The sequence below is a fragment of the Anguilla rostrata genome, chromosome 3 (assembly GCF_018555375.3).
Source record: "Anguilla rostrata isolate EN2019 chromosome 3, ASM1855537v3, whole genome shotgun sequence".
Taxonomy (NCBI): Eukaryota; Metazoa; Chordata; class Actinopteri; order Anguilliformes; family Anguillidae; genus Anguilla; species Anguilla rostrata.
Window position 1 is genome coordinate 12,901,854 of NC_057935.1, and position 16,329 is coordinate 12,918,182.

At 41.2% G+C, this 16,329-nt stretch overlaps 1 protein-coding gene across 3 annotated transcripts in view; it reads right to left on the reverse strand.

The window, feature by feature from the left end:
* si:dkey-172j4.3 (diacylglycerol kinase delta) overlaps window positions 1-7,960 on the reverse strand; it is a 70,871-nt gene extending 62,911 nt beyond the window's left edge. Inside the window, exons 1-4 of one of the 3 annotated variants that reach the window (XM_064326303.1) lie at window positions 7,858-7,960; window positions 6,286-6,377; window positions 5,181-5,249; window positions 3,259-3,516 (exon numbers count right to left, since the gene is read on the reverse strand). In XM_064326303.1, coding sequence (XP_064182373.1) covers window positions 3,259-3,447 — 189 coding nt within the window. In that variant the 5' untranslated portion in view covers window positions 3,448-3,516; window positions 5,181-5,249; window positions 6,286-6,377; window positions 7,858-7,960. Of the gene's footprint in view, window positions 1-3,258; window positions 3,517-4,361; window positions 4,609-5,180; window positions 5,250-5,515; window positions 5,602-6,285; window positions 6,378-7,857 lie in introns of those variants that run through there. The other 2 variants (XM_064326302.1, XM_064326304.1) reach the window with 2 other exon arrangements.
* Between the last annotated feature and the right edge of the window lie 8,369 nt (window positions 7,961-16,329).

Sequence of the window (16,329 nt, forward strand, 5' to 3'; positions counted from 1 at the left end):
ATAAATGCAATTTCTGATTTTCAAACACGCTTCTCTCACCCATTCTTCTCCTTATTCTGCGCTTTCTGGCCACACATGAACAGACCGACTACCACCCTCCCCCCCCAACCCCCCAACCAGATACCAGAAAGGGGAAAAGGCCATTTAATAAAGAAGGGAAGCTTATTCTTTATTCCAACAAAAGAAAACAAAGGGCCAATCAAGAGCTCTCCCCTCCCCCAACCATCAAAAAAGATCCTCCACCCGACCCCAGCTGAAGAGGAATTGAGAGCAGTTCCAGGTGGACATAAGCAACTGATGTGATTATCAAAATTAAATCTCCCACCTGATAGTGCTTACCTATGTGTGGATCTGCATATAAACACCCAATGGCATGGAAACACAAGGGCATTTCCTGAGGTAGTTGGATATCTTGGCAGCATGCTTGAAGTCAACCGGCAGGATTTCTATGTTGTCAATCATAAGGCTCAACTGTTGGTGGACTGTGATCCCGTCAGTGACCGAAATTATTTTAGGTTATCACCAAAATGTCCCTCGCCATTTCCACCTTTCTCGATTTCCCGAACTGAAGCATTGCTCCTGAACTGCATAGCACTGGTAATCAGGAAACTGTTATCAGAGAAGCTAAATCCCCAAAGATCGCTCACCAGGTTAATCTCCACTATGAGGACAGGCCAGTACAATCTAATAATCTCCTTCAGCTTTAAACACGGCAGGGCCCAGCTACACTGATTGACATGCAACTAGGTTGATTGACACAAACCTTCAAAATTCCACTTGGCCGGCAATCCTCCAGTCTTGGCCTACAGCTGAAAGCACCCTGTGACACTGTCAGCAAATTTGGCCAGCACCAACTTGCGTTCTTTGAAGTCAACTGGTGTTTCCTCCAGCTCAATACATCTCACACTATCCTGTCTTCACACAGCAACCTCCCACTCATTTTAACAGATATGCGTCAAACAAACTTTCAAAACAAAACTCAAAGTCAATGCGGACTCCCCAGACCTCAGAGCTCAGTACTCAGGTGCAAACGCCACTCTACAGAGAACAGAGATATGTTCAGACAGGCAATAATTTCACAATGGCAGCCAGCTCTGAGTCAAAGCAAATGGGATTGCCAATCCATTAGGGCATGCTCTCTCAGGTTTTCTTTTTTTTTTGACAATTTGAACACATATTTCCTCTGCAGATGAAAACTACTTTTATTGTATGTTCCCATGGTATTTTCCTGAATGTTCTGCATTAATAATGGATCCACTATACTGAGGAACACCTTTTAAAAAACACTCATATTATTCCCAAAGCAGAACAGATTTCAGACATGACCTTGAATGATTTTTAAGGCCATTTTTGGTAAAGTTGTTTCTCAGGTCTGGCTATCACTATTGCTCGTATTCATTGGGGGAATGCACTTATGTTTTTTTCCTAAATTGTCAATTGCTCTGGGTTAGTTTCTTCTAAATTAATCCAAAACGTGACGTAAAACTTTACTTCAACCCAGATGAAACATTTACAGTCCTGTTGAAAACAGTGAAGAAGAGTGAGGTAAATGAGCTGAGCTCTTTTAAGAGACACAAGGGTTACAGTAGTGTAACAGAACACACACACACACAAAGACAAAAGTACAGTGCAGTTTCCTCAAACACACTCATTTGCAAATAGAACAAGTTTGTTCTCTGCCTTCCCTCCCCCTCCCCCTAAACTCTCTCCAGTGTGTGAAGTGTGAAGTGCTAATGGGGCTTTCTTTATGTGTGAGATTCGCAGTTGCATTTGTTCAGCCTAAATGGCCCCACCTTAGTGTTGTTTGTCAGCATAACTAAAGATTACTTAAGTTGTGGTCATGTGATGAAGAGAGAAAGGGCTAAACAGGTAGTCTGAACCACCGCTGGTCTGCCAGAGTCCATATGAATGTTTGGTTTTATCCCTCAAATGCAGGGCTCCCCAACCCTGGCCTTGGAGAGCAGCAATGCATGCTGGCTGATGTTTCCAACTTAAAAACAACAAGTTCAGACTCAAGGAATTGGGTGAGACAAGTTAACAGGACTACTTCAATTTATCAACGAAGTGTTGAGCAACAACAAAAAAAACAGCACCCTGAAGCCTGGTTTGGGTGGCCTACTCTCAGGCCACCCATGAAAAAACATACTTAATGCATAACATTCCTTAAAGACATATGTTTCAACCAGATCTTCATCAGCTGCCAATTAACAAATAATTCTGAATTTTTAATAGACTCAGTGTGACCTTCAATTCCAGGACAGTGCCACTGATGGCAGGCGATATTTTCAGAATAATTTCATCGGGGAACTGTGCCCCAGCCACTATATCCGATGTTTGCATGGGCAGGCAATGGAGAGACTGAGAGAATAAAGACCATCATGGCAACCTCGTTCACAGCGACCATCCATTGTGATCATACGGTTGAACCAATTGAAGGATAAGAGGTTGATTTCCACTAACCCTGGCAGCGAGAAAGAATATCTCGCTAAACTTGAGCTGCAGGCCAGAGCCATTGCTAAACACTTAAGACCTTCAATTATCTTCATCCTATGCAGCCTCTTAATTAATTAACATTAATTGATGCCTGTCTAGCCCCCAGGAGACCAGAAGGAAACCTGCCATGACAACACAACAGGAACAACACTAATGATGAGTAGTAAAGCTATACTCAGCAAAAAATAAAAAAAATTATAACAATCCAATTACAAAAGAGCCTGAAAATGTTGAATTTTGACAGGAGCAAAACCATGTAACAAATTATTACCTCGATAATTCATTAAAAAGGTATTCTACGCGTTGGGAATCTGATTTCCGAGCACTGTAATTGTCCATGACTAAATTAATTATACGGCACAGAACGGGGTTCCTGGTTTAATGTTCTTGATTTAGAGGGCAACGCGCTGGATTCTAAGCGACAAGTATTGGTCAACATCGAGAACACGTGTATACGTGTAAACGCGTGAAACAAAACAGCACGAGTAGCACCAAGTAAGCTACCCTGTCCGCGTTCATGCAAGATGCTATGGTCTAAAATGAAATATTTCAGAGGATAAAACGTACTGGAAATAAACGAGAAAAAGACAAGGGGAACAGCACCGAACTGTTAAGTAGCTAGTGATAGCTACAAATGAAATTAACCCTCTGCAAATGAGAATGTGTAATGATAATAGAATTCGCAAACGAGCAACGCATTGTACCGTAACATGACAAACCGACAAAGGACAAAGTGCAGACAATTGTAGCCTACGATTCTCCTACCTTTGCACGAATCTGGCCGGAGGTGGACACTTTCCTAATGAGCCGGTGCGAGGTTTCCTCTTGTTCACCGTCGCTGTCGGAAGATTCCTCGCCCGCTTCGGCCGGAGTCAGGCGGTCCGAGTCCTGCGGGGTGAGGGACTCCCGGGGTTCCCGCACATACAGGATATTCGGATTCAGTTTTGCTGCCATTGTAGGTCGGCGAATGGACACGGGAATAAGCAGCCGCACCGTTCTGCTACAGTCATCAACTGGTGTTTTCTGAAATTAAATATGGATTCGCTTTTAGATGAATATTTAGGTTGTTGTATTGTTGAATTTTTAGAACTCGTTTTCCGTCCCGCTGATTCCGTTCCTCTGTTCTGTGGTTAATCAGAATAAGACGCGGTGCTACTGTAGGTTCCTCTTTTAGCAATCAAGTATTCTCTACGTTGTGACTTGTTTGTTGAGCCCTGTTAAAGTGGCACGCCATAGAGACCGTTTGTTAACTCCGCTGAAGGCATTCTTTCAATGCAAATTTCCTTGCCTGGCGCTGTCTTTGTTATTGCTATCAGCGCATCTATACAAGGGAGCCGAGGTGTCAAATGATTCTCAAAGGGCCATGTGTTTGGGCAATGCCGAAATCGTTCGAATTTCTGCGTGGGAGCGAGGGTGAGAGCAGCACACACATCGGACTGCTAGCGATTTAAGCACGCTCAAAAAGGACAAGATAGTGTTATGCCACTGTTCACAAGCAAAAATCTCTTGTCAACCACCCAACACATACAATGTCACTCGGATTTTTCATTACGCTATACATGTGGCTGTCACAGTAATTCCAGTGACTTGCATATCGTACCAATTACTTCTGCATTTTTGTTATCTCGTGAACATCTCGAGAGTCATTTAAATTAAACGAAGGCTAGGCAAATACATAGGCAGCGTAGGCAACATCAGTTAATACGAGGGTGTTGCAAATAATGCATTATTTTATGTTTACAAACTTACTTTTAAAGTAACAATAAAGCTAGTACCTGTATGATTAATACTCATGAGGCATGTATTGAGGCATCATTGCCCTACAGTTACGATTTCCTTTTACAACAGTCATTTTTTAGTCTACAAACCTGTCTTAGCTACGCAGTGTTGTTGCAAGCCGCTTTGCTTTCTCTCAATGTCGACTGACGAGTTCCATCAATGAAATGAAACTAAACCCTCAACCGTTGCAGTAGGCTATTCGTTTGAATAATTTCCTTATTTGTCAGTCGAGTCGAAAAATACATGTGTTATTAAACAGAGGCACAAACTAAGAACTGAATAAATGATTGATGGGTATAGATATATTTTAGTTTTACTAAGAGGGAATACTGTACATGTTCACTTATCGTGCTCCCGGCGCATCATACAGTCGCGTGTCTCCCTGCGCTTTAGCGCGGCCAACCCCAACGCAGCGCAACGCAGCACAGGACATGCACGAAGCTCACTTTCACTCATTCATTAACCCGTTTGCTATTTTCAGGCGCATAGTGGTAAGCATTCTTAATTACAACGTCGGTATTTTGCTGAAAGGCTATCATACCCCGTTATTCAAAAGTATTATGGCGTGTTTTAGACTAGGCAATAGATTGACCACTATCCACATCTAGCTTTGAGTTCAACGGACTTGACAAATATCGTCTCCTGCACACTACAACACACTTAGCTTTAGATCAGTATAGAATTGATCACATTAATGTGGGTATAGCGGTAGGCTATCGGAATTTACGCAAAACCACCTTGATCGCCCTTCTGTGTATGCACTAACGCGGAATAAATAAATAAACACAAACCGACAAATACAAAGAAGAAATATGTTCAAGTTTTTGTTTACACTGGTCTAAATAACATATAACAAAAGACTGAGCGAATTATTATGTTGCTATGTCCATATGTCAAACGATCCTCACCTGCTCAGGCGATGCGTCCAGGACACGTGGTTACATCATTCCATCGCCGCAGACTAAAATTTCTGTTTCCTGAAGAAACAAAACAACACAGATAAACCAAAAAGCAGTGCACAGTCAAGCATTTACGCACCTTTCAACCGATTCTTAATGTTTAAATATTACAGACTTCGGAAAGCTCTCGGTATCCGTATGTGAAAATGAGCACATTGCCAATTTGCAAGCTGCATATTTATGATGAATCTTCTTATATTATTTTTCAGATAACTCAACGTTTGCATGAATGGTACAGAATTAGTGTGCATATAGCGCGGTAGATACCATTGTAAAACACTAACCTATGTACTCTTTTCTCCTGCCTGGGTATTTTCGTCCGTTTAAAACGACCACAGACAGCGCTATGGTATTCAGTTATTGCTACGGCACGCAAGCCAAAGCATATAGGTGTTCCCATTGAAATAACCCAGGATCTCGTCCTTGTTAAGACAATGTGTAGCAATTTGTGTATTAATTCCAACATATAACGGCACGTGCACATTACATATATCATGTCAGACAGACTATTTAGCATTTTCACAGTAACTCAACAGGTGTCCTTCATCTATCTATCTATCTATCTATCTATCTATCTATCTATCTATCTATCTATCTATCTATCTATCTATCTATCTATCTATCTATCTATCTATCTATCTATCTATCTATCTATCTATCTATCTATCTATCTATCTATCTATCTTCCCACTGTGATATGTGATATAACTAGCATATGAGATTCCAGTGCAAGCCATAATTTTCTTAAAATGTTCAACAGAAGTAGGCAATTCAAAGTAACATTAAGAAAATGTACATTTAAATAAATGCTAAAATATAGGCATACTCTAAATTCTGTAAAATCAATATTACATAATACCTACTATGGGTAGCAACACATTTATTTTTATGACATTTTAATGAAACTTATTGAACAAGGGAAAGGTGTTTGAACGAGGTGAAACATTACGAATATAAAAGTAAAAAGAGGAACATGTTATAATCATTGCAACCTGATGAAAAAAATTGTCACATGATGACGTAGTAAGTCATTATCAGTTCCGTAAGTACACACCTTGCCTGAAGGTGAAAGCTGCCGATGATGCCGATTGGAGGGGAGGCTGGGTGGGCCGTTCTTTAACTCCCCGCAGGAAGCCCCTTCCACTCCTGCTGAGGCCGAAGAGTCCTAAGTTACTCGATTCTTCCTCTTGTTTGATACGAATATTTGAGTAAATGGTTTAACATTCTGAGCAAAGCGCTGACAAGAAACAGTGAAAATCACAGCCTACACACTATAGGTTATTTCAGTTGGCCTATATTGATGTGTTACCGCTCATATATTACATACTTCTTTTTTAAGTATTTTAGATATAAAAATATTAAATATTTCTTTTTTTACTATATAAATCTGCTTCCCGAATAGTCTATTCATTAATTTTCTTTCACGATAAGGGCCCAATCCATGAGCGCTATCTGTTCACGTCAATGAAGAATAAATGTCCTTGACGTTTGTTGGCGATGTAGCTATTGACTGCCATCTAGTGAATTTATAAAGAACAGCACGTATGTACTCATACTCAATTTTTCACCCCATACTCAATTTTTCATCACTTGCAGTCAACAGTGATGTGGTCTAGTTTAGCACGTTTTATGTTTATGAAATACTGCCATATTAAAATGTCATAGTAGTATTTTTATTGATGTAGTTTTCCTGTCAAATCTGTTTTGAGCTTTGCAATGATATTATTAGTGCAGTAATAAGAGTGAGCTGCCGATGGCGCTGTAGAGCGTTAACCGCCCCCCCCCCCCCCCACTCACTCAACAACAATGCAGCTCACATTAAAATTAAAATGAATATCTGCCAATCCAGACTCTTCATCGTCGTGATTTAGGCTACAGTGGACGACTGTAAATTAGATTTATAATAGGCCCACTCCCAAATGTCCCTTTAATACCCCCCACGCTAAAAATAAATGCATTTAAAGAAGAAAGTAAAACTAATCTTTTTTTTTTTCTGTGTGGGCCAATCATATAGACGATCGAGTCTTTGGCCTACTCTTTGATCCACACCACCCCTGCTTTGAATGCAGTGGTTTCTGTGAATATTTGGTTGCAAATTAGACCCATTGATCAGACTCCTTTGATTGTAAGATTAGCTGCTGAATGGCTGGGTGTCACCTCCATTATGAGAGGAAACAGAATGCACCTGCATGCTGTTATAATGCTCCCAGGGCAGGGGTTTCCCAACAAACAATCAGGGGCTTCATCGTGTCATCACTGTCAACATCTTTATATAGCAGGTGTATGGGGTGCATATTTACAACAACATAGTCATCGATAATAATTTAACATGTGCTTAGGGATGCACACACGCACTCCCACACAATTCTATCATCTTATCATCCTAAAGCCATGATTTAAGGTTACTACGTTGGAGAAAAGTGACTATTCTGCTGCTGTTCCTGTCAGAAATTTCATTATCACTGAAGACATCTAAGCCAGAACTTGTGGCAGGCATACATACCAAACCATAATACTCCTACCACCGTGTTTCATTGAAGACAGAGGGGTGGGGGGGTGGGATGGGGACCCTCCAGGCTATTTTATGTACTTCTTAAACTATACATAAAACATCTTAAAACTGTACCTGCACTTTAAACTGCAAACTGGAACTTGGCCATCCTGTTTTTGCCAATTAATATCTATAGAAATACAACATATTCAAATATGAATAGAAATACACATACATTAAATAATAGTTCTTAATTTGTACAGCATAAAGGCTGTATTCCAATCACATCATACTTCTACTACTTTAGTATTGTTCTACATCTTTAGTCTACTAACTTTAAATCATAGCTGCCGTGGTAAGTATTTGGTAGGTGTTTCCAATAAACTCCTTTTCTTCGTACACAGCCTTTTTACTTACCATATTCATAGCCCTCTGAAACGCCCACAAACATGCTGATGTATTCCTAAATTCTGGCTGTTTTATAATACATATCTATCTTGGCCATACCCCCATACCCCCATAAAAAACTGAATGTACAGTAGGCTTCAAAGTTAGTAATTTGTCCCTGCAGAATTATTGTTCGTATTTTGTGGGGACTCTATGCTGTGCAAAATAAGTCCTGTTGTAAGCTGGGCTCCCAATATGAAAGACCTGACACAGACACTTGAGTAAGGAAATCATCTTGATAATTTCTGTAATCCCTATACCACTGTTTCAAACCCCCAACTCTCTAAACTTCCCATCAATGTAAAAGCATCGTCAGCTACAAAACAGAAGAGAATATAAATAGGACAATAAAGTACTTAGGGGCATATGGGAGATGAAGCCTTGTTCAAGAATAACAATCAATCAAAGGTTTTGCTGACTTGATGTTAACCAACAATAAACCAGTTACAAGTGTAGCCCACACAAGTCATTTTGGGCTACGTATGTGTCCCCCATTGGTCAAAAGGCTAATAGCCGCTGCGCTACGCAGCAGACCAGCCAGCAGCCCATTAAAAATTAAACATCTGCAAGTACCCACCCCCCATAATCCTTTCTTGTACTGCATCACTAACCTCATTTGATTCTCACTCTTATGCGAAACTTGCCCGTTCCCCAAACCTCAGCATGGATATAAATGTGCTCAGACTATTTTTATTCCCACTCTCTTTTCCTGCATGGTCACTCTGGAACAGTGATGTGGAAGGGCATGCAGCTCCCATTCCAGGCCACCCACCCCTCCTGTTCCAGGTTGAGGAGGCACCTGCTGTGAAACACTTTAACCCTTTAGACATCAGAAGAAAAGAAAAAAATCCTGCAGATTACAGACAATTTTAGGAAAAGGAAAGTTCTGCCATTTTGTTTTTCTCAGCACTTCATTAGATAGCCTTTCACTTTATTTTAATGGCTTGCAATAGTTCAGATTTGCGTAGGCGAGTACCAGCATGTCCCAGCTTAATTTGGTCTTTGTCAAAATATACAATGGTTTCTCATTATTTTTTAAATACACTGAAACATATTTCATATTTGTATTAGATTTTCCCTTGAGAAAAATAGAAAAAGTCCCAGAACTCTTCCACTATCAAATAAGAAAGGAAAGTGTAAGATCCACTTTATACCCCTTGCTAATGGGAATATAGAAGGCCATCTGCTTTATTAGCATTGGCTTGCTGTTAACAGTTTTTAGCACGCTCATAGGCAACCATGCATTACAGCTGTTAACCGTGCACCCTGTAAAAGTGCCCCCACTGAAACATCAACATAACTCTGGGGATCCTTTCTCAGGCAACATAAAGACATTCCAACAAGGGGAAGATGTGCAGCATGACAGTGAAAGCAGAGAGGTGTAGTCATCGCTTACCTGCAATTCTGACACGAGCCCCATGTTTAACGGGCAGGCTACACAGGAAATGATGTTGCTACACAGCGTTTGACACCATTTCTCCTGGGCCTCCAGCAGTGGAGTCTTCGTCACAGCGAGACAAGCTGAGGATTTCCATTATTGTGAAAAAGGGCACATGGTCAAGGTTAAGAACCCCACCATGTGGCTAGCGTGTGCCAGGGTGCTGGGATCTGCTGTGCAGCGTGTTGGAACAAGCTAATTCTGACCCAGGAACATGGGTGATTATCCCTCTTACACTGACCTTTCATCCAGTGGCAGCAATCAAAGCTTATCTGACAGGTAAGCTTGCTGCTGATTTCAAACTGCAGACCTTGCCACCGACTACTAAAAAGAAACTTGATTAGCCCACCGAGCTAAATATCAAAGGTTCCCAGCCAAGCAACAAATCACACCAAAGCTACTTACCACCGTAGTTGTTCCAATGACCTTTGGTATGCACTTATTGTACATTGCTTTGGATAAGAGCATCTGCCAAATAAATGTAATGTAACCACACACAGAGATCTTTATCATTCATTTAACAGGGAGCAACAGGTTTAAAAATCTCTTGGATTGAGATATTCAAGTTCTTTTGCTGTCCTGGGATAGTCTGGAACTCCCACATAATCAGTATTCTTATCATAGGTACAGCCAGCTCTCTATAGCTGTAGCTTTACAATACAAATCTTCAAATTGACGTTGATGATGTCTGTGGATGACATGGATGAATGCAAAATATGGACACAGACTAATCCGGTATTTAAACTTCTCTCCCCCCCCGAGTGGTCCAGTGGTCTGTAAAGCCACCCATTAAACAGGTTTGTAATCTGGCCAGAAAAGCAGAGGAAAGGAAAGAGAAACAGAGTTGGGAGTAACACAGCTTGTGCTGTGCTCAGCAGACTGCTACTGAAGTCTTGCAACATAGACAGTGAAAGACTTCTGGGCACTCTTGCATGCTGTCCAAGAACAGCACTAACTATAGCAGTTATAGGCATGCCAGGGGCACGCCTACATAGATATCTATTGGTCAGATTCTCAAAGGGGCGGTTCCTAGACGTTTGATGTATTTGGCACAAACCTCTCACTATTCAAATCTCCTGCGTCTCATAATTGGTGCTCCCTGAATATGCATTTCCGCCTACACCTTACACCTGTCTTCACCCGGTTGATCTGATAGGTTAGCTAATATTGTTAAGAGTGAGCCCCATTACTTTCAGCAGGGAGGCTAATTAATAGCTTGTAATGGAGAAGTATATTTAGTCTAGTCCAGCCTGTGAAGTGTAAGAGAGATACCGGTATCTGTGTTGGAATGTGGTAGACATGCCTGAATTGGAGAAACACACACGCGCACACACACAGACAGACATGCAGTAAACAGCATGTTAAAAAGTCCAATGTCCACGGCCTTCACCGAGTGTAAGCAAGCAGGTAATCCCTTTTTCATAGAATGCCTGAGTAGTGAGATACAGGCTCATGCAGGATAGTGCACATACCACAGATAATTTATTCCTATCACTTTAGTTTCCCTCTGGCTTAATGAGAATTCATCTTTTTATCATCCTAAAGCCATAATTTAAGGTTACTACCTGGGTGAGGAGCGATATTAATTCAGCTGTTCAATTTCTCCACAATTTTATCAGGACAGAATTCAAATCAATTGATTTTGTGAAGTCTCTACTAGAAACAAGAGACTGTCTAACTGAACTGAATATAAACAGAAATGTAGCAAAAATTATGTTCACTGAAAATAACACATAGCAACAGAGAGACTGTAAACACACCAACAAATCACTCTAAATGTGTGAACAATTTGGAATTCACTGTGACAGTATACTAAACAATCCTTCAGTTTCACTATTAATGACATACACAAGTAACAAAACCACAGTAAAGACTCTTACTCATTCTTGGTCTTGTTCATACCAGCAACTCAATGGCCTACACAAATAGGATAGACTCAGAAAGGATAAAGCTCTGTGTTGAACTTGGTGATGAATTCATAAAATAAGAAAATATGGCAAAGGTCTCTAGCACACACATAAACCAAATCCATGAAAACTAAACTAAAACTAAACCGTAAATAAACTGAACACTCTCACTGGGGCTGCTGTGTGAGCAATGGACATTCATAAAAACATAAAACATTGTGCTCACCCTCTTTTAGCAGAAGATTAGCTGCCCAACTGTTCTTCTTTATTTTCCCTAGAAGCCACAGGCGGCCTCACTTCAGCATAACATGTCAAGATGACCCTTAGTGATTCTATGCAGAGCACTGCAGACAGACAAAAAAAGTCAGCATGGATCGAAATCATAAAGAGCGTCCTTACAGCAATGAAAGCTGCTTTCTGTAAATGTTTGACTTTCTGGGTGGGTTCATGAAGTACATCCCCTGTTAGGCTTCTACAGCCATGTCCATGAATCTCTTCACAATTGCATCAGTGAATGGGGTTCTGTGGGATTGAGATGGGACATGCCGTCAAGATTTGGTCATTACGGAGTGCTAACGCTTTACCTCTGGTTCCTTCAGGCTGGGAGGCCAGACTGAAATGACTGCTGTCTGACGGTCTTCTAGATCTGGCTGAGACATCCTGCCTGAAACCAGCAAAACATCACTCTTGCTAAGAGAGTCTGAGAGCTCCACACTTGTCAGCATTCTACTAGGAAACCCATTTCCCACAAACACAAGCTAGTGGAATGTGGCAGCTCCCATAATGCCCTAGTGAGCTCAAAATCTGCACTGAGACTGCCTACACCTGTCCAAATAATTCTCAATACACATCATTAACGAGAGCATTAAAAATCATTCCTAAGGATTATTTAAATAGTTCAACTTAAAACAAGACTAGGTCAAAACCTAGTATATGGCTGGACCTAACGCACGTGATCCGGCCAACCAATGGTTTAACTTCAGAACTTGGCCGACCAATGGTGTAACTTCATCACTCGGTCACAGACATTCGCGTTTGTAGGGCTGGCCCCGCTGTTGCGTTATAGTCTGCAGTGTGAAAAGAAGCAGTTGGCGCCACCACATATTTCGGAGGAGAACCGTGGGTGCCTACACTCTTCCAAAGTTAAGCAGGGTTCCAGGTATCCAAGGTTGAATTGGAAAGACTCTGCACCATCAAGCAAGGTGCTTACCATTAAATGCTTCAGTAAATATATTAACAGCACAAATGGCTGATATAAAAATGCATGAGGAAGCTGTCCTAGATATGGGGGTGTCCATCAAGAAAATAATAATTATGCTAATTGCCCTGAAAAGATGGTTTCATAGGCAGGGGGCCCCCTATTTACGGGGGTTATCATGTTCATACTAACTAATTAGTGTGCATCTGGCAAGGGCACAGTGAGATGGAAGGTCATGTGGTTGAGCTGTGTGAATATGTGTGTGTGTGTGTATGTGTGTGTGTAGGGGGGATAATAACAACAGATTTCCAGTGGTTGTCAATCCTTTCTTCCTTAATGAAATTATAAGGACACCTCCATGGGGTATGGATATAAATAGGATCCCATTTTGTTGAAAAGGTCATATTTCAATCACATCATTTAACTGTTGACAGTATATCTAGCCTCACACATTGTGCTACAGGGTATCTGAAATAGTGGTCTGTAAAATATAAATCAATGGTTTGGATGCATGTAACCCTAGTGAATGGTGGGGAGTAGGCATAGGTGGAATAAACATATGTGCTTTACACTGGGCTATTTACTAACAAAAATGCTTAAAGGTGCCTTTGAAGAATCTTCAGTGAAGTACAAATACAAACTCAGTCATGCCCCCCTTTCTATCTAATCCTTTCCCTCACACCTTTTAAAATACAATGCAGATTTTGAACTTTTTTTTTCTTATGTCTTCATTTTCAACAGGATATACTTTGCGTAAGCAGGCGTCAATGAACCCCACCAATATTGGGGTCAGCCTTAAGTCAGCATTAGCAGTCTTGCCCTGCAGCCTATAAATTAACCAATTACAGGTAATGTTCTTCTGAAGGAACAGCACATTAGAAAAAGCCTGCAATGTATTGGATGTAAAGCATTAGTCGTGTGTGGGAACTGATGTGACTGATAATACTCCAGGGATTATGTATAGTGGACATTCAGGCTGCATGCATAACTATTTTTGACATGCTGTGGCCTTGAGAAAGTAAATCAGCCCTCACTAGACATTAACACTATTGACAGCTCAAGTTGGATAACATGAGCATGATGCTGTGCCAGTACTGAGTGATGTAATGATATAGAGCCAGAGCAGTAGAACACGTGAGAGGGAGAATATTGTATGCAGTACTGGCAGTAATGGTGCGGCGCGAGGGAATCTCTTCTAATCCTGCGCGTGTGTACGGATTATCAATGAAGCGCCAGAGGCTCTTTTGTATGGACTCCTTGGTCCCACCCGTAATACCTCTCCATGCCAGGCTTAGGTCACCCTGGTATGACAGTAGCACGGTCTACCTTTGCTGGTCCCTTGCCAGATATCCTCCGACAGCTGTGCACCAGATTTTCACGCCGTGTTACACAAACCTCCTGCCTGGGAGCTGGACTGCGGGGAATTTTCCCAGCAGGAGAAATTCATTTACTGAGGAGGGATTCCACGGCATTTTCTCCTGGTGTTAACGGGGAGTTTAATGGATCCAGATGCGACGTCTCCGATTAAAGACGATTAAATGTGGCGTTCACAGCATCCTCAAATTCTGAGAGCCTCCTTCAGCTCATGTAGCCTCAACTCTGACAGGGGTACAGCTGAATCCAGAGGAGCGAAGGAGTGGCACCCCGCTGCCCTCGCAGGGGAAAAGGATTTCTAAGGGGAGCGCACAGTGAAGCAGGCAGGCAAGCGGATGGTTCAATGAAGCTAATCCAGGGTCTCAGCAAATGAAAAGAGTCATCAAAAAAAAAACAAAAAAAAAACACAGAGAACACATCAAGGAAAATTCACACGTGCACACACACACACACGCACACGCGCACACACACATTTGCAAGCTTATATGCACACATACACATAGACAAAGTGCTTGATTGTGTGTTTTTTTTTTTTTCATTTGACCATGGTCAGCAGAAATCAGTAGAGTGGGAGTGAATTTGGTATGTCTATCTGAAGGAGAGAAAATATAATTTATTCATAATCTCCTCAATACAATCAATGAAAAACAACTTTCAGGTTTCAAATAGTTTTTACGCTACATTTCACTATTGGGCCAAATAAGTAGCCTGAAACTGAAAAACGAGATCAATAAAATAAATCTTTAAAAAGAAAGAAAACTCGTGGAGTTATTAGCTCATAGAGCACTATGCTGAATGCAAGGTGTTCAAGATTGTGCCACCGGACCCAATGCAATTAGGAATTATGTATATAATGTTAGCAAGTATGCATATGGCGAGAATAAATATTGTTGTTCTGTCATATATTAGACTGAGATTAAGGCAAGTATGAGGTGGTGTGAGCTTCACAGGCGTATCATCATTCCACAAAAGGACAATAGTAAGAATGTGCGCAGATTTAAAAAAAAAAAAAAAAGAACACGCAGCTCATTTTCCTTCCAACTCCTCCACTCTCCATATCCAAGGATATATGTGATAGCCACTTTCGAACTGTGGAATAGGGCCACACATCACCAGCACACAGGAGTCAGGAGAATAGTACTTTCTCTTGGTTTAGAGAAAACGTGGTGACGGGGGCTGTGGAAACGTGTGTGTGCGTGCAGGCGAGAGGTGGGCTGACAGTAAACCAGGATGTGATCACGAAAAGCTGAAACTTGAGCCTGGTGCCGGTGAGCTTTGAGGTGACACTTCAAGTCTCGCAGAGACGACTAGTAATTTGATCGAGCTAAAGGCAATTCAATCAATATTGGTGCCGTGACGAATACACCCGAAAATACAGACTAACCCGAAACATATGATTGCTCCCAAAAGTAATTCAGTTTCTCGGCTACTCGTAACCCGGATAGGTGTGCGTCTGCGCATCAGCAAGCCTGCAGATGTATTTCGCTCAAAAAAAGGGCTTCCCCCCCTTAGTAGAACGAAGACGAATAATACGAGATTTCATAATAATGTTTCAGATATATTTTTGAATAACTATACGTGCATTTTGCCAGTGACTATCTTTCGAGAACATTCGCATTTGGGAAAAGGTGGTCGAGTACTGAAGCACGGTAATAGCCGGTAATAGCTCCCATAATGCGGACTACATGAAGATTATGAATGAAACCGCGACGGGACGTAGTAAACAGTTACTTTGTATTCCTCCCACAGCTCAGTAGAAATGTATGGTAATAACACCACGTGATCACCCCGTTTTACACCACCCTAAAAACGAGACGTCAGTTGTCGCGTTTACAATAGTTATTCATATTTAATCTCTAATAATTAACGCGCTGCCACAGCGTACTGTGCAAGTAATCATTAACGACTGGCATTTTTAAAGGTTACAAAAACAGCTAATCGCGTTGAGATTGTTTCCAGAGGCGCCTCTCGGATATGAAATTAACATTTTTATTTATTGATTGATTTTTAAATTTTATTTATTTATTTATTAGAATTTTCCATTTGTAATATTTATTCACGACAATTTTGTCAAAAGTAGGCTATTCTTCTAAATATAGCACAAAACATCCTTCGGTAAACCCCCAATCGCCCTTTCATATGTTATTCCATCCACAAGTCAGCTTGCATCAGGGATAATAAAACCTCTTCAATTGGAGTCGGGAGAGGGTTGTACCATAGGATGTAGTTTGACCTGTGACTTT